The sequence below is a fragment of the Engraulis encrasicolus genome, chromosome 10 (genome assembly GCF_034702125.1).
Source record: "Engraulis encrasicolus isolate BLACKSEA-1 chromosome 10, IST_EnEncr_1.0, whole genome shotgun sequence".
Lineage (NCBI taxonomy): Eukaryota > Metazoa > Chordata > Actinopteri > Clupeiformes > Engraulidae > Engraulis > Engraulis encrasicolus.
Genome location: NC_085866.1, coordinates 30,978,558 through 30,997,499, shown reverse-complemented (window position 1 = coordinate 30,997,499; position 18,942 = coordinate 30,978,558). Strand labels below are relative to the sequence as shown.

Below are 18,942 nucleotides of genomic sequence, written 5' to 3'. Positions count from 1 at the left end.
CCTGGTTTTATTACTCTGGGCAGGAGAAAACACGGGTTCACCTAACTAGGCACTGAATAGAGCCATTCCTTACCAGCAAAATGATTATTTAAATGCCATTGGGTTTCTATTAAGTGGCTATACACCATCACTGTGTATGCTTGTGCCTCATGCCTGCACATTTCTGTATAATCAACCTTTTTTTCTATAAGGGTTTGATTTCCCTTTGTTGTGTTAACCACAGAGTCTCCGTTACAACATTAAAGTCACCAAAATGATTATGATCAAGTCTCAATTGGTTACTTCAGACTCTGCCATCATAGCAATGTTGTGTAGTTGTGTTTTCGTCAAAGAGCAAATACACCTGTCAACTGCAGTGCTATTGGCATCAAATGTACATTACTGAAGGGGTCACAATTTCTCTTTACCTTCGGAGGGTCCCTATTGTCTGAAGCAGAGGTTCTTAATGGGGTTTTTGTTTTTTGTTAAAGCCCCCCTTGCCTGTGCCCAAGACAAGCCCCAAATGCTGATAAAACGTGGTTTGTTTTAGTGTACACAGATTTGAGCACCATAGAGAAGCACCTCAAGTCTTGCGTAACTATTGTGCAGCTACAGTCACGGATAAATGTATGGATAGATGAATTTCATTGATAGAGATTAATGGATAACTGATCAATAAATCTTGACCTGAACATGATTTTTTTTGTCCACCGTTCTGGGAAATCAATTCAATCTTTGCAAGACCAACCTCATTCTCCACATACTTAAGTTAGGTGAGACAGCCAGGTCAAACACCTTGTCCATTTGAGTCGTTTTCTACAAAATGCTTCCAGTCTTAAAGCTTTGTGCCTTCTTTAGCATTCACTTCGATTTGCAAAACATTACCTTCGACAGGGCAAATGACACCGCTCTTAAGTCAGTGTTAAATGTGTTCTGATTTCAAACATTTCTGGCACTGGTTTCGCCTCAAATTTGAGCAAACGTTATTTGACAAATAGCTGTGCATCGTACACTTTCCAGCTTTGAATAACAAGCAACCATCATCCCACGCAGCAGATGGCAGTATTAGTTCATTATGGTTTGCACACCATGACCTTTGAGTCCTTATTCCTGTTGTGGCAATGTATTCACTCGAAACCAACACGCTGAAACACTTTCCTTTTTTGTTTCGAAGTTTTTATTTTACATAAATCCACTGCTGCTTTACTGAGGTTGCTGTCCTCTTCCACGGCCAAATCCGCCTCTCTGTAAAACAGAAAGAGGAATCATTACACCACTACTCACTTCTACTCCCACACACGTCACCTCAAGCAAAAGGAAAAACACTCTGTAGGCAGCTTTAACAGATGCCTTTGAAGAGACCTTTCACAACACTAACAATTTACAGTAATGCCCTTTGTATTATTGCCTATATGCAATGGGTTATTGCTATTAGATTGATTGGCCTTAATAGAGGATATCCTATAGGGCGTTTCCTTTAGTGAAACCAATCCCAAACCTATCTGAAATGAAGCCTTTTCAGGTACCTGCAGGCAAAGGTTTACAGATGTCCTACAAAACTATAACAGATTACATTTTGTGTATAGATTAAGTTGGTTACGATCAAGGCAAGCTTCAACAAGATTAGGGTGACCTGTTGGTTGCTTCAGGTCCTATACAGTTAAACCAATCCAAAATACTACAATTTTGTAGCGATAAAGGACTCCCAATGTAAAATGAAATGGGGAAATGACTTACAAACTGGAATTCTGTAGCTGAACCAGCTCCGGCCTCAGCCTTCTTGTCAGCACCAGCTGTAAACACAAGACAACAACCTTGTTACATACATACCTCGATATCACACAAGACAACAACCTTGTTACATACATACCTCGATATCACAGGATAACAACCTTGTTACATACACACCACAATTTAACAGGACATCAAAAAGCTTGCAACAATGTTATTGTGGTGTGTAACAATTTAATACACATGCCGCCCCCCCCCCAAAAAAAAAACATGTGCAATAAGAAAAAGCCTTTGCATTTAGCAAATTTACATTTTGAATGACCTCCTGTATCATTTTCCTGGCATAATAAATATTAGGTTAGTTAATACCATGTGCTACATAAACATGTTTATTTTCTGTCAAATGTATTTGGGCTAAATGATAGAAGTCCGCAACACTTGGTTGCACTTGAAAAAGGACTTAGGTCCGAAACGTGGAGCAAATAAATCACTGGGAGCATTCACAGTGTTGCGGACTCCTATCATTCAGCCCAGTTACTTTATTTTGTCGAGCACCTGTACCACTAATGTGTGCGCATTCTCTACCTTCTTAAAATGTATTTGGGCTACATTAAAGGACTACTTTGAATTTGTAAGTTCAGCACCACAGCTTGCTTCTATGCCAAAGAATTCTTGCAGACAACATACTGGAAGTTATAACTGTAGTTGTGTTCGTCAGTGCATGGCACACCGATATGAACACTAGGTGCTGTGTTCAGCCCTTTGGGATGGCCAAACCCTGAGCGACATCACCTTGGCGGAGTTGATATTTTACATAGCCTACATGTTACCAGGGTGTGATTTGTCGGAAAACCAGAAGGGGGAATTTGTTTCAGATTTTAAGTAATATCAGTGGAATTACATTGAACTGGGATTAAAATCATGTAGAAAAAGTGGCGATATCAAAACCAGAAGGGGGGGACAAACCTCCCCACCCCCCTCTACAAATCGCACCCTGCATGTTACCACCACCTACAGGACAATAATGTACATCGCATGGTCAAATTGGTGGCAATCTGACTAACGGCATTTGAACTCTGAGGTATCTTGTGTTCATCGTCATGCACAGCGCAGGTCAGCGGTACTCACGAGGTGCTCCAGAACGTCTGTAAGCGTCTCTGTCTGCTTCGCCGCGTGCCAGACGAGCGGGCCTCTCGCCTTCCAGACCTGAGGGGGGAAAAGGGGAAAAAATTCAATCGTTTTAGTCTTCCGGTTCACATCCATGATGCCATTAAGTGCCAGTAGATTCCACACTTGATGTTTGAAACTGAAAATACAACTTGCAACTACCAGGTTTTGGCCCCTTCCCCATCACGTCAGCATACACCACAGAGCACACTGCATTTTGGTTGTACCAATATACTACATCCCCCGGTGGTTGAGTACTAACCATGTGGTGTGTGCACCTTGTCATATTTACTTTTCTTCTTTAAGTTCCATGCCCCAATTTCTGTACATATGCATTTAGCAAGCAATTTAGCATAGTGTAAAAGAAACCCCAGATATAATTATCACTAATATTCTATAAACTCTTTCAAAAAAAAAACTTGTCAAACAATTATGCCTTTACCAACTTCACTTTGGAAAGTCTTAGTTGTTTTTCAAGAGTTGCCTACAAACTAGCTGAAACAGCTAATCGAAACAGCAAATCCATCCAAACATTCCATTTAAATCCATCCATTGAAATCCACCAATTCAGTGTCTACAAGTACGTTAACATAACAAGCATCCTACTAGCTCAATGAGTTCACAAAAAGCACACATTTTGACCCAAGCACCACCAAAGGATGCATAGCTTTACTAAGACATCTCATCAGAACTTGTTGCAACTGGGCATTTCCAATATTGAATTACACAATAACCAAGGCAAGCTGCCAACAAACAAACGAGGCACTTGCAGGATGCCTGGACAAGGCTCCATCTAAACCAGCCTTTTAACAAAGCACCGAAGACTGATCATAGCAATACCCTGAACGAATTCTGAGGATTAAAAAAAACACCTAGTTCAAACAGCTCCAAATGGTCTGACTCATGAGACAAACAAGCTCTCCATCACTGCACTAGTCAGATATTGTATCATGCCTGGGGTGTAACTTTCCCCTTTTCAATTACTTCAGTTTATATTCCACAATCGTGAGGCCCCGTTTTCGTTTCAACATTTGGTTTGACAAGAGAATGGGTCATCGGTCAATAGCCGTGTACATTAGAAGGCTACGAAGAACTTTGGTTGACTTTTAGGGCTTGCAAATGCTAAAGCCATAATTGAAAGATCTGCCTTACCCTTGGGCCTTGGCCTGGCGGTCTCGGGGCGAGTCTGCCTGCGGAGGGTGGCGGGCACAATCTCTGGGGGCAGGTGAAGGAAGTCCCTCAGGTACTGGATGCCCTCATTAGTCAGGTACCAGTAGAAGTGCCTCCAGGCAAACTGCTCCTTCACATACCCGCACGACTTCAGAGACTAAGGGGATGAAACAGAAGGTCAAAAACAGTAAGCTCAAGTGTTAGACACTCAAGGCATCTCACATTGACAGCAGTTCCACCCATGTTAAAAAAAAAATCTGGTGCGAAATGCCTTTTACATTCCAAATACATGCACACTCACTCGTGTTCATGCTCACACAGCCACAGAGTATTTGTTACAACAATGATTTTCACCACTGCTCCAGAAGTACATGTTCTTCACAGCTACATACACATACACCGTTTGTTAAGCATACAACCTCTTACACATACAAGCATTGAATATAGTGCTTCACAAACCTGCATAGCCTTCATGACGTGCAGGTTGGGGACATTTTTGTCGGCCAGCTCAGGGTGCTTGGCCAGATGGACATCCTTCTTGGCCACCATGACTCCCTCCTTGAACAGGAGCTCGTAAATGGCGATGCGGTTCTTCTTGGGCATCAACATCTATGAAGAAAGACATGCAGTTAATGTAGCCGAGGGCTTTTCAGCATTTTACAGACCTGAGAAAATGCTTCCATGCTCCCGCTATGTAGCCTGCCAATGACCCGGAAGTTCTAACTAGTGGGCTTTTCGTGATGCTAGAAATTTGTTTCGATGGAAATGCGCACAACTAACAGAGAGGGACAGACCGGTATATTGGTATTGTACAAACCGACAAACATCCCTTATTGAAAAATGACAGGAAAACAAAACTACACTGCCAGTGCCAAGTATTCCTCCAACATCCCGGCTTCGCTAGCGACTAGCTACCATTAGCCTAGTAGTTTACCGACCAACTCTCCAATGCAACAATGCCAACTAACCGAGATATTACTCTCCTCAGAAGATAAAACATTAATGAACCATGTACATTGTCGAGTACATCGTGCTGTATGAATAAGAGAAACCACATCAGAAGCCTCAAACAGGGACCATTCTGCCATCTTGCATTAGCCATCATGTCGGGCCAGTGGGGATTTAATAATTACTTATTCTGACAACATCACCGATAAAATAACTTATTGGGCGTTATCCATGTATAACAGTGTAAAGTCATACTACTGCGAAAACGCTCAGAAATAAGAGATGTTCGAGATTTTTGAAGATTCTCCTCGCAGAAATTCTCTTACCTTGTCGCTCTGTTGTGACACCGGAGCAGAAAAGGGGTTGCGCATGCGCGGAGGACAGCATTTATGGAAGTGGAAATGGTGCCCTAGCGGTGCCATTAGGCCCACGCCTGACAGATATTCTTTCAATGATAATGTTTTTACAAGAACAAACTAGATTTGTTTTAATGGGGAGAATAAAGAATAATATAGATCAAATATGAAAGATTAAACATCGAACTAATCTAATCTCACATTTGTAGGCTTAAGTTGCCATTTTTGCTAGTGGCCTGAAAGCTTGCGCCCTATAGCCTACTGCATGTTGAAGATTGAAGAAAATGTATAGCCTATCTCATTATACTTGTTGGAGACACTTTATTGCACAATGTGTGTGTGTGTGTGTGTGTGTGTGTGTGTGTGTGTGTGTGTGTGTGTGTGTGTGTGTTGGGGAGTGGGGTGGGCGAGGCCTCTCAGATTCACAAACATAGGTCAGGCCTGGGCTCTAGGTTGTTCTATTCTCAGGCCTCTCTAGCATCGTCTTCATAGCGTATAAGTGTCTCGCCAACAAATTCCCTGTGCTGTAGGTACTCTGTCTGTTGTGCTTTTCTTTTGTTTGCAGCTTCCAAACCATGCACCAATGCCTCTCCAGTCAGAATGCTCTGTCTAAAACAAACATAGGCCTAGGTAATGTTCTCCTGAGTCGGCCAAATGAAAAGTCTCTGCTTTGTCAAACTATTCAATGCCTGGGCCTGTATAAAACTATGATCAAATAAAAGTCTATCCTCAATATTGTGAATCACAAGTAATGATTAGGTTGCACAATTTTTGTATAGCAGCTTTAAAAATCGAAAAATACATTGAAATAGGCTACAAAATCTTTTCAGGGGACCAAAGTGGGGGTTGTTGGTTGTCAAGGTGACCCATTAACAGTAGGCCTATATTGGGAAGGCCCATTCAAAGTGAATAGAGGCACTCACACCATAAGCTTTATAATAATCATACAGAATAATCAATAATAGCAGAAAGTATGCTTCTGTTGAAGTGGAGGGCGGTTGGTAAACTTATGAGTGCTGTTTGGGGCTGCTGTCCCCTTGCACTGGTGAGGCATAAAACAGAATTTTGTTGTGCTCTGTGTGCTGTGGAGTCCTGTGTCACAATGACTAAGGAGTTTCTCAGGTGGGCTTTCACTTTCACTAAAAGTGCTGTGGGAAACCCTGCGCTTGTGATGGCCTCTCCATCTCAGTCTCAGTTACTGTGACAGTCACTGTTTTTGTGGGGGCATTCCTATGTTCCCCGGGTCCTATGTTCCCTGTGTCTTATGTTCCCTGCAATCGGGGAACTGGGGTTCAATGTTCCCCGCTGTTTCCAAGTAGACTGCTGCCGCATGGCAAAGCACAGGTTGTTGTTGCACCTGTGAGAGGTTAGGTTTAGGGATAGTTTTGGTCAGGGCACAAATTTACAACTCAGAAACATTGCATTACTGACAGGTTAGGTTTAGGGATGGTTTTGGGAAGGGTTAGATACAATGTGGGGAACATAGAACCCTTTTTTAGAAAAATGGCCTCGAAGTTCCCGGTCTCATACAAAGACCAGGGAACATAGGACCCGGGGAATATAGGTACGCTCCTGTTTTAGTAATATTTAGATCCCAGGTTTTTCAATCTAACCAAAAGCGACTGGGAGCCGTGTATGGGGATGGTGCCATCATGCTCAGGGTAACTCATAGTGAAATATTGAGTACACTCATTGATCACTTCCCCAACCTATATGAGTGTGTAGGGTTTCAAACTTATGACCCTGGCCACAAAGTGTCCTGTGCTACTCACTGTCTCATGATTGTCCTGCTATGGATAAAACTATGACTCACACATACTGTTTTGAAACTGTTCTTGAGTCAAGAATTAAAAGAAATACTAAAAGAATTACTAAAATGTTTTCCAAGGGGTGCTGTGGGTGCAATAAGGCATAGGCCTAACTATTTAACCTCAGTCTTTTTTCCCCTAACCTTACTCTCTCTCTCTCTCTCTCTCTCTCTCTCTCTCTCTCTCTCTCTCTCTCTCTCTCTCTGTTCAAATCTTCACTTTTGTATCCTATTCCTATAAAGTTGTTTTCCATATGTCATATGCAACATATCATATTGCTGCTGCCCCACGTAACAACACTCAATTCATCAATTGACCTCTGTCCTCCTCAGCGTGTCTTTGTCATCAATATTTCAGTGTAGTTCAGGTTGCAGGGTACTTATGCTTCACAAAGAGTTTCATTATAGTTCCAACCAGAGTGTCAGGACCTCATCAGCCTCCGAGAGGCTCATCAACTATCATTGTGTATAATATTATTTACAAGACGTCAGTGCATGATAATATAATATAATATTAACAATGAACAAACAGCCTTTACCTTTGCCAGACCTATAGGGAGAACTTGGCTTTTAGTGTGTATATAAGTGCTAATGATACTACTGCACCCACTGAGAACACTTTTGATAGAATTTTCTAAAGGTCAAGTAATTTGCTCTGACCAAATAGATACACACAAGATGATACAGTATTAGGCTTCTGCAAACTGTGTATAACTGTTCGTCGTGGCAAATTAAGTACATTAAAGTCATTTGGATTTACACAACACAACTAATAAAAGTTAAATCATCAGGTTTTGAAATGTGGGGGTGGGGGGGGTTATGATAAATGATTTGGAAGGCAGTTAGGGTCAGACTCGTGCTTCACCTTAGCAAAGATAATGTATTGCAAGTCCCAATCTGATCAATTTAATCTGGATTAATTAATCTCTCAACCTCAAACTATTAGACACTACATATACTGTGCCTCACCCAGGTGATAGTGGTGGTTAGAGAGATTACCATTTCCTTAATGGCACATAGATGTCTGGAAGATGTATGATCAATGAAATATTGTTGTTGTTGTTGTTGTTGTTTCAGTTGACCTAGTATAATGACTCATACCTGTTTGGCCTACAGGACAAATGCTATAGTATACCACGTATTGCTTTGCATTATATTCTCCAAGTGTGGAAATACGTATCCATCAGAGCCTCCAGAGCTAATGTGAGAATGTGGGAATGTGTGTGTGTGTGTGTGTGTGTGTGTGTGTGTGTGTGTGTGTGTGTGTGTGTGTGTGTGTGTGTGTGTGTGTGTGTGTGTGTGAGTCATTTGTGGAGGATTTGGGGATCACGGTGAAGACGTGGCTGTGCTGCACAATTACATTCAGGAAAGCAGTAAAGCCGTTTGAGCGCTGCTGACCATTGGTTCACTACAACAGTGTTTAGCTGGTGGGTCGGGGAGGGGTCCTCAAGTCAAATCAAGTCAAGTCGTTTTTTTTGTCAATTTTTTTTACATGCACTGCACTGGTCATACAAACAATTTGAAATTCCTTACTTTCCCATGCAGACATAGACATACTTTAGGTATGGACATAGACAGTATAGACATAGACAGTACACATACAGACATTTAAAGTTGCCAGACTGGACAACAGAAGACATGTAGAGGACACACATTACGTATTACATTACATTACATTGCATTTGGCAGATGCTTTATAACCAAAGCGACTTTCAAAAGAGGACATAATCAAGCCAACATCACAAGCAAATACAAAGTGCACAGGAGATATACAGAACAACAAGTGCAGTTGCAAAGAGGGGTTAGTTTTTTTTTTTTTAATAGAGTAAATAACGAGTACACACACACACAAACACACACACACAAACTAAACTAAACTAAACTAAACATCATGTCAGGAGTCAGCCCTGGGGCAAGGCCAGCTCAAGCATTAGTCTAGTAGATACTCTCGAAAGAGGAAGGTCTTTAGTTGTTTCTTGAAGGCTGCAAGAGATGTGCTTAGTCTTGCTGCCTTTGGGGGACCGTTCCACCACTTGGGTACCACAACGGAGAACAATCTTGACTGGGAGTACCTAGAGTGACTGGATGGCAGAGCCAGACGGCTTGTGCTGGATGAGCGCAGTTCTCTTCCAGTAACATAAGGCGTTAGTAGGTCCTTCAGATAAGCTGGGGCCGTCCCTGTGATGGTTTTGTAGGCAAGGGTCAATGCCTTGTGCTTGATCCGGGCGGCGATCAGTAACCAGTGCAACTCAATAAATAGAGGAGTAACATGGGTCCTTTTGGGTTGATTGAATATCAACCGTGCCGCCGCATTCTGGATCATCTGCTGAGGTTTTAGCGCACAAGCAGGTAGAACTGTCATGAGTGAGTTGCAGTAGTCAACGCGGGACAGGACCGTGGCCTGCACCAGTCGTTGTGTAGAATATTGTGTCAGCACAGGTCTGATATTCCCTACGTTGGACATCTGGAATCGACAGGTCCGGGTGACTGAGTTGATGTAGTTGGAGCATGACAGCTCATCATCAATCATGACGCCAAGGTTTTTGGCGACTTTGTTTGGGGTCACGATGGTGGAGCCTATCTTGAGGTTGATGTTGTGACTGAGCGACTCTTTAGCTGGGATCACCAGGAGCTCTGTCTTGGCCAGGTTCAGCTGTAGGTGGTGGTCCTTCATCCATGTTGACAAATCGGTGAGGCAGGCAGAGATGCGTTCCGAAACCGTGGTGTCCCCTGGACGGAACGACAGGTACATCGGGGTGTCATCAGCATAGCAGTAGTAGGAGAACCCATGTGTTTGAATGACACTTCCCAGGGAGGAGGTGTATATTGCAAACAGAAGGGGTCCCAGCACTGATCCTTGGGGTAAGCCTGTGGAGAGGGTGTGAGTCATAGACAGTTTCCCTTGCCATGACACACTGAAGGTGCGTCCAGAGAGGTAGGAGTTGAACCATGAGTGGACAACGCCTGTGATTCCCATGGCTGTGAGTATCCTCAGGAGGATCTTGTGGTTGACTGTGTCAAAGGCTGCAGACAGGTCTAGTAGGATGAGGACCGAGGATATTCCTTCCGTTCTTGCAGTCCTTAGAGCTTCAGTCACTGAGAGTAATGCAGTTTCAGTTGAATGTCCACTTCTGAAACCAGATTGTTTTGGGTCCAGTAATCCGTTCTGGTTTAGGAAGTTGGTGACCTGCTTTGCAACTGCCCTTTCTAGCGTCTTGGATAGGAAGGGAAGCAGTGAGACAGGTCTGTAGTTTTCGACATGAGCAACTGCAACAGCTGCTGCCGACTGTACGTGTTCCAACGTAGTTTCCGTCGATAGACATTCCGAAAAGCACATAATTAACAACAAATGAACACTGCAAGTTCGGGAGAGTAAGGAGCCGCTGCAACTACGTGCACCGGGTGGGGCATGGACCTGTGGTGTAGGCCTATTTGTCGGTCCCAAGACTATTCCAATTAAGAACCATTGGTTCACTACAACAGTAGCTTCATCAATGGCGTGATGCCATACTGTTCAGTCTGATTTGCCAGGCCAGGGATGTTGACACCCAGGGTGGATTCCAATACGCGGACTCCCTTCCTCCCTTGCTCACTTGCCTCCTCGTGGCCTCGTGATGACGTCACCGACAACAGCATTGCACTTCAATATCTCGCAAAAGCTCAATTCTAATGTCATTTCCTCATTTGCAAATGGGATGTTGAATGAAGAATAGTCCCCCAAAAAATGTTGTGGCTAGGCTAACAGCTGGGAAACTTGATTGCTTTCTCCACGTAGGCGGGGCGTCAGCAAAATGCGAGGCTACAAGTACAGGCTGAGGACGGAGTCCATCACCAGGGTCCATTTGAGACTTCCCGTCCTCTCCATTTGCTTGTGATATTGTGCTTCCCTGACGCCCTGCCTCCGTGCAGAAAACAATAGTGTCCCCGCATGTCAGCCAAGGTAGAGCAACCTTTTGGTGGGCTTTTCCCCGTTCAACATCCCGATTGCAAATGAGAAATCAGATGACCTTTGAATTGTGCTTTTAAATAAAACTTTGATTGTCATTGACGTCTTGCCCAGCATCACGAGGCCAGAAGCAAAAGGAGAGGCCGAGAGGTACTAGATCAGTGGTCTCCGATTATTTTTCTCCAAGAGCCAAATTGTAGAGCAAATGACGCTGTGGGCCAAACCAATGCCCCAACCAATGAGAAACATGTTAGATGTCTGGAGAGAACAGATTTTCGCTTTTCCATTTTCCCTTCTTGTCAATGTCTGTAATGTGACTGTTAGCATAAGATCTAACTCTCTGTTAATGCTTTCGAGAGATATGACCCACTGACGGTTTAGTGATCAAAAACCACACGCATTTATGTTTTCATTTGTTCTGACCTTGTGGTGGGCCAAATGTTTGCGATGCCCGGGCCGGATTTGGATTCGGGCCTTAGGTCCAAGGTACTAGTTTTGAGTTGAACCCTTAGTGTGATAGAGTGATTATGACTAATATAATGTTGTTGGTCCATTCTGACTCTCATGCCAACATGTCTGATTTCGTGTCATGGTCAGTGTGAGTTTGGCACCTCAGAGGCCTGGGTTTGTAGGCCTATAGCCAAACGAGGCGGGTCTCCTCCCCATTGCTATTGTAATTTATTTTATTTATTCATGTGTTTTTTATCTTTTTTATAACCATATTTATGGTTATTTTAACCTTTTATTGACCACTGCACTTTATATCTGTCCTGTGGTATATGTTGTTGCTGTCTTTATGTGCTTATGACTTGCTGCACACCTAATCGCCCCTTCTGGGGACAATAAAGTTGAAAAGTTGAAGTTGAAAGTTTGTAACGGTAGGGCTTATTCTATTGTTTTCAATGGGCCTATATATCCTTTTTGTGATAGAAAAGTGTCTATCGTGGCCTTTCTGCTCTATCGTTTCTATCGTGATTAACGTATTTTACCTATTATTACAGCTAATATACCTTTTAATCGAATTTTGTGTTGTTATTATGCACGCTCTAAGTTCATATCAATTCTTTTTTTAAAGGTACACTGTGTGAGATTTTTAGTTGCTTATTTCCAGGATTCATTCTACCCATTCACTAATGTTACCTTTTTCATGAATACTTACCACCACCGTCAAATTCTAGGTATTCATTATGACTCGAAAAATTGCACTTTTCATACATGAAAAGGGGGATCTTCTCCATGGTCCGCCATTTCCACAAATAGCCATTTTTAGCTGCAAAAATGACTATACTTGGGCCATATTAGAAAATATTAGTTTATTACTAAGTAAACTTTCATGAAAAGATCAAATTTGGCAATAGACAACCCCGTTTCAATGAGCTGCATAGTTGCTGTACCTTTTTTGACCATTTCCTGCACAGTGTACCTTTAACGACATGACACAATAAAGAGAAAATAAAGAGAATAACTGGAAACATGCATACTTATGGTATATCGTCATATCGTTACCGTGATATAAAGTAATAATCGATAACGTGATAATTGTTCGTGATAAATAATTCCATGTCGCCCAGCGCTAGTTTAACGGATGCCAACTAGCAGATTTTTGTGGTGGAATGTTGGTACACCTCCCACCTGAAACTTCAAACAGATGTGAACGTGACCGCTAGGACTGGAGGTACTAAGTTGAGTTGAATCCTTAGAGTGATAGAGTGACTATAATGTTGTTGGTCCACTCTGACCGTCATGCATGAAAACAAGTTTGACTCCTGTGTTGTGGTCAGTGTACGTTTGCCTCAGAGGCCTGGGCTTGCCAGACGAGGCCTGCCTCCTCTCTCCATAGCTAGTGTACGTAATGGATGCCATAGCAGATATTGGCAGCGGGTTGTTAATAGACATCCCTTCTGAAATCACGTACAGATGTGATAGAGACCGTTATCAGACTGCTAGACCTTTAGCTCCGTGGTTCTGCACCTGTGCTCCCCAGCGAGTTGTAGTTCGATTCCCCAGTGGCGGCCTGTGTAGGAACACCTCCATCACACTGGTTCCGTAAGCCGGATAGCAGTGACCTTGGTTGCACTACACCTAGGAAGAACATATTTAGTGATTTGCAAAGACCTTGCCACTGTATACCAAAACAGATGACAATCCATAAGGGATGGGTAAGTCTTACCAGCTCACTCACATCTGACCGGCCCTTTAGCTCAGTGCGCTCGTATTGCCGAACCGATGTAGTTGACGAGATGGCAGGTTCGCGCCCCGAGGGGGACGAACTGTGCAGGAACACCTCCGTCACAGTGGTGCCGTTGACCCGGGATGGGAGTGAGGTTTAGGGGAGAGAGTGTAACAGAGGCCAACTGGCAGTGTGGCTTGGAACATCAGTAAACCTCCCTCCCGAAGCTTCAATACAGTGTGGTAGCGTTGGGCTATCGGACCAACCCTTTAGCTCAGCACGCTCGTACTGTGCCTCCCATCGCCGAACCAATGTAGTTGACAAAGTGGTAAGTTCGCGCCCCGAGGGGGGTGAACTGTGCAGGAACACCTGCGTCACACAAGCATAGGACTGGGAAACGCAAACAGTGAAAATGGTTGTCTAAGAGTATGCCTAAGGGAATTACAAATAGCTGATTTCTCTTTGTTTTGCTGTGTTCTTATTTTACTCTGGGTGGGAATTGGGCACACATCTCTGCAGATTTACGGTCAGGTTTAAGTTGAGTCTTTTATCTGTCTCCGAGTTAAGATTTAAATGGGACACTTTTTTGGGCTGTCTTGTTAGACCCAAGGCCCTGGTAGGCCTATGACCTGCACAATGAATTCAGGATACTTGGCTGGTGTCTAGATTTGAGTGTTTGATTTTCCATTTTTAACTATGATACTGTAGTATGTATAATAAATACAACATTTATATGTCATTTTTGTTCTTCCTACTATTATCTCTATTGCTACTGCTATTGCTGCTATTATGGTTGATATTATATCGCTAATAGCTTGCAAATGATTTTGATATTATCCATGGCATAAACTACAACGGCAGGATCGTGTTTGTCATATCAAACCTGTCTTTGTTCCGTTCTTCTCTGCACGTGCAATGCTGGAGAAAAAAAAAACTAAAATTCATGGCCGAATTCCCACGTTTTCATGGCTACCTCCTAGACGGCCTTAAAACGTGGTGTTCCCCCACCAGTTCGTCATCATTTGCAGCAGCAAGTAACGACAGCCATGCGCTGAGCTGAGCGGAACCATCCCCCATCCACGAAGCGCGCCTGCCTGCCAGTGCCTAGTTCTAGCCTGCAAGCATAGCAGCTCCCCCTTGCTGCATACATCGTGATCTGTGGATGCTGAGAGACTCACTGGCAGCGGCAGGGTCACCTTCGGTCCGTGCGTCGGAGAGAGGAGAATCCTTATAAATACGAAACCTGCGATAAAAACATCACATTCCTGGTAGGTGGTTTATGATTTGCAAGTCTGGGTGGAATAGGCATCGGGCTCGGTTGTTCAACGGACATGCCACAACTTGTAAAGGGGTAGCTTGTTTTCGACCCCATCTTGTGCATTTGTTTTTGAATATCATGGCAGCGTCTGATTCAGTGCGCCAAAAGCAAATAGCCAAGTGCTGTTTTCTACATTCTGGTGATGTTAGGCATTTGGCAAGGGCAGTGTGGTCTCTGATCGCTGCTTGAAAATAGATTGTTGGATTGTCCTGTTTTGCACATCATATGATGGATGCAAAAATAGCCTACTCACGATTGCATTAACATGTCTGTCATTGCGTATAGACTTTCAATGGCCAGTGTCATTCTCTCGGTGCCTACAACCTATTGCATAATTTAGATGAAATACTACGCACCAGTTTCAGTTGAATTGTTCTCAGTGAGTATTTGCAGAAACGAAGCTAAATCATTCAGAAGTGGATGTGACGATGTCGATGATTATGTGCTCGGGTTCTCAATAGTATTAACTGGTTCTCTACATATCCTTGCTTTTTTCAGCCCGAGGCTGTGGGATGTTTACGCCAACCGCTTCTTGCCCTTTTCACATAATTGAAAGCGCAAGGTTGTTGGATTGCTATCCGCTGTCTCTGCATAGGAAATAACAAAACAATCCATTTGACGATGGAATAAACACGGAGTTGTTGGTTAAGAGAGAAAAAAATCTGACATATTTTTCTAACAGCAAGCAAAACACGTCTTGAATACCAATGAGGGCTTCCCGTTTTTTTGTGTTATGTAATAGCTTGTCATAAAACACATGGCTGTCAACGTATTCTTCTGCCTCGCACTGCTTTCCCAGACCCCGAAATCTATTTGGGTTCCTGTGACGCATAGAAGAATAATAGCATATTGCCACTATTGTGATCTTGTTCGACCGCTTCATTGACAAAAATATATGCTATGTTTGTTCCTGCTGCTTTCATGAGCGTTCTTATAGGCTACACCAACACCAACCACTACTCATTTAATTACACACACATCTTAATATCTGGTTGGACAAAGTTTGAATTAATATTTTACCTTTTAAATCAGATGAATGCAGTTACTATCCTAGAGAGAACGGCTACTTCTTATAGGCTACCTAACTTTACTATGGATGTTGGGTTCAGATGGCTCCGCAACCATTCAAAACGTATCATCCTTTATTATTCCTCGTTTCCAAGTATTTAGATTCAGACTAACTAATGAAATGTCAACCTGAGTTTGTCCAAAAGTAGGCTACATTTGTTTTGCTCTACATTGTGTTTCTGTTTTTATATTGTGCTCCTTTGATGCTGGTCAGTTCCTATTATAGATGGGTAACTGTCCATGGTGCTGAAGTCTGCGTTGCCACCCCCTGCTGCACCAAAACATCAGCACATGTAGTGCTGGTGGTGAGATGAATGAATGTTCATCATCCAATCATTTCAGACCAGGTCTTGGCTTGTTATAACCTGGCTTACAGGGCATTTCCCGGTGGTCTGATGGGCCGATCCTGTAGGGTAGCCATATTGTGTATTTTCTTAGAGACTGGCCCACAAATGTGACTAACAGGGCTATTTTGGCTGGTGATGAAAAAAGTCAATTTAGAGCCCACAAATGTGACTAGCCACAAGGCAGCAAGCAGGCCCGAGGGCACATGGAGGTAATCATAGAGGCTGATAGTGCAGATAGAGTCTATGCTTTACGACCATAATTTACATATAACCTGGGGATCTGGTCATATCTGAGAAATAAAGGCGACTTGACTTGACTTGACTTGATATCTGATAAATGTAGCCTATGGCCTTTTGAATGTGTTCACTTCTTAAAGTAGAAACAGAGAAATCAGCTTTGAAGGTTTTCCTTGCCCATAAAAGACATGAAGTTAGCCCATTTAAAGTTTAAAATGTTAGCTTTTAGATAAACCAATACTGTTTTCAGAAACATTGAGTAGCTTCTTCAATGACTCAACTTGCACATTCTGCAGGAAAAGGAAAATCACCAAAGTTTTTTTCTCACTTTCGGTAGCAGTCCAGGGGTGCATTTCGCGAAAATGTAATTGTTAGCAGTTAGCAACTTGGGTAGTTGCCAATGGGAAATTGTATTGCAACCAATAAAGTAGCTACCGTAGTTAGCGCTTTCGAGAAATGCACCCCAGCCATGTTTCATGCCACCACAGCGGTGTGGTCCATTTGATGTTTTAATTAAACTAACATTGTGCCTTTGGTAATGGAGCCCAGCCCTGTGATTAAATCCTCCCCTAAACAGGATCTCTGCATTAAGGTTATTGATTGCTCAAGCCTCTGTGGTAGAACAGGAATAGATGCCACTTCTGAGCCTCTTGGATCATGTTCTCTGGATATTATGAAGCTTTTGTTTACTGTATGCATTCAGAGAATTTAGCCTCACTGACTGCTGGTGTTGTGTTATCTGCTATTGGCAGATAGTGTTCTGTGGGCTATGTTGCCTGCGGGAGAGCAGTAGTGATCCATGGCTCTTGGGTTACGTTTGTGTCTTTGTGTTTTTTGGGAAGAGCATGACATGCCAGAATCTTCTGTTTTTGGGATGAGATGGTAGATAGTAAAAATGCAGCGTTAACTCAACACTAAGAGAGTACTCTGGGACCCAATGCACTCTAGAAGATGTTAAATTGACTCTTTAAGTGTTGAATTAGCACTGTGTTATTACTGTGTTGCCAAGGCGGTAATAAAGGTGACCTTCTTCCAGAAGTAGATCTTTTTATTGCACACTGAATCTCGGAACAGCCTGTGTGTGTGTGTGTGTGTGTGTGTGTGTGTGTGTGTGTGTGTGTGTGTGTGTGTGTGTGTGTGTGTGTGTGTGGCTGGCTGGCTAATTCAAAGAAGATACGTTGGTTTCTTTGATCTAGATGATAGCTTTGGACTGAGGCTGAACTCGCCTGAGACAAGGGTATTTCAGGAACAGACCACAGCCCCTGAGATTACTTTATTATACTGCGAGCGTTGAGGTAATAAATCATCTATTAAGGACTTTTGTGCTTTTGTATACACATATAGCATATCCATGTTCATGTCAACAATAAACAGCAACAATAAACAACTAAACTGCTAGCCCTTATAAATAAGCGCATCCGGATTCTAAAAGGAACCATCCCCTGTGCGTGTGCATCCGTTTGATTAATATTTGCCTTTTACGTGGTAGTAAACAGAATGGAGCAAAGCAGAGCGGGTGGCGGATGTTGTCACGCCTGATGGAATGGTTTCAGGCACCACCTCCTCTCTCCCCTCTCCCACCATCCCTCACACCCTTAAGGCTCAGTTATGCTTCCTTCTTGTGCCACAGAGTGAGCTTGACGCAGCCATGATGCAGTTAATTCTTGTTTATGCCCTGTTTTGAAGCACGGTCTGCGCGATGTCATTCCACGCTGAAACTGCCTTCAATACAAAGAGTAAACTAGACGTGTCGGTTGTTTTTTAGCATCACAGACTCGACGAGAATGAAAATGAAACATTAAATCTTTATATCACGTGCATGTTTGATCGCACTGGCAGCCACAGTAGTAGTTTGGAACAAAGAAGTGGCTCATTTGTCGAGGACGAAGCGGAATGTTTCCTCGACCTCGGAACCACTGTTCAACTGTCCAAATAACTTCAGCGTCGTAACTTGCAAGCGCATGTGTTGTCTTTGGTACGTGTAAATAAATCAAACAACAAAGCACGGGCAACTTATTTAATGAAGAGCTCTGCCCCCGCACCCCCATGGTGTGGCTGTGTTGCTCAGGCCTCCCTCCCAAAAAAGCGCACACACACACACACACACACACACACACACACACACACACACACACACACACACACACACACACACACACTCTCTCTCTCTCTCTCTCTCTCTCTCTCTCTCTCTCTCTCTCTCTCTCTCTCTCTCTCTCTCTCTCTCTCTATCTATCTCTCTCTCTCTCTCTCTCTCTCTCTCTGTCTCTCCGCTGCCCCCCACCTAATGTGGGAGCGGTGATCCGACCTGATTATGACAGAAGGGGCCAAGCATGCTAGCCTGATAATCATCGACTTTCAAATCTCTTTGAGACTTGGTCTGACCAAGACCATAGCAATTAACATTTCCTAGACGGCAAGGTTGGCCCGCCTCCCTTAGTTTGCTAATGGTTGTTTGCTTACCGACTAAGTGGGAGGAGTTCCCATTTTTTCAGGAGCTCAGAAATGATATTTGTATTACTCTTGGCCTGACTAGAAGCAACGCAGGTGGTGTTGCGTCACTAGGAGGGCGTAGCCTGGCTAAAGCATGCTGAAAAGGCTCATTCTAGGAAGCTTCTAATCTGCATCCTGTGTGTCATTTCCCCGTTTGATCCATTGGTGATGCTGCTTAACCAGTGGAAGAGGGGGGAGGGGACGC

General features: G+C 43.3%; 1 protein-coding gene across 1 annotated transcript; it reads right to left on the bottom strand.

Annotated features, from left to right (window-relative positions):
* Positions 1 to 1,133: 1,133 nt before the first annotated feature.
* Positions 1,134 to 5,439, bottom strand: rps10 (ribosomal protein S10). Its single transcript, XM_063208622.1, has 6 exons — positions 5,322 to 5,439; positions 4,507 to 4,656; positions 4,030 to 4,204; positions 2,839 to 2,916; positions 1,717 to 1,772; positions 1,134 to 1,224 (listed from the first exon to the last, which is right to left on the bottom strand). The coding sequence occupies exons 1-6, from the start codon at positions 5,415 to 5,417 to the stop codon at positions 1,183 to 1,185; spliced, it is 597 nt and encodes a 198-aa protein (XP_063064692.1). The 5' UTR covers positions 5,418 to 5,439; the 3' UTR covers positions 1,134 to 1,182.
* Positions 5,440 to 18,942: the final 13,503 nt, after the last annotated feature.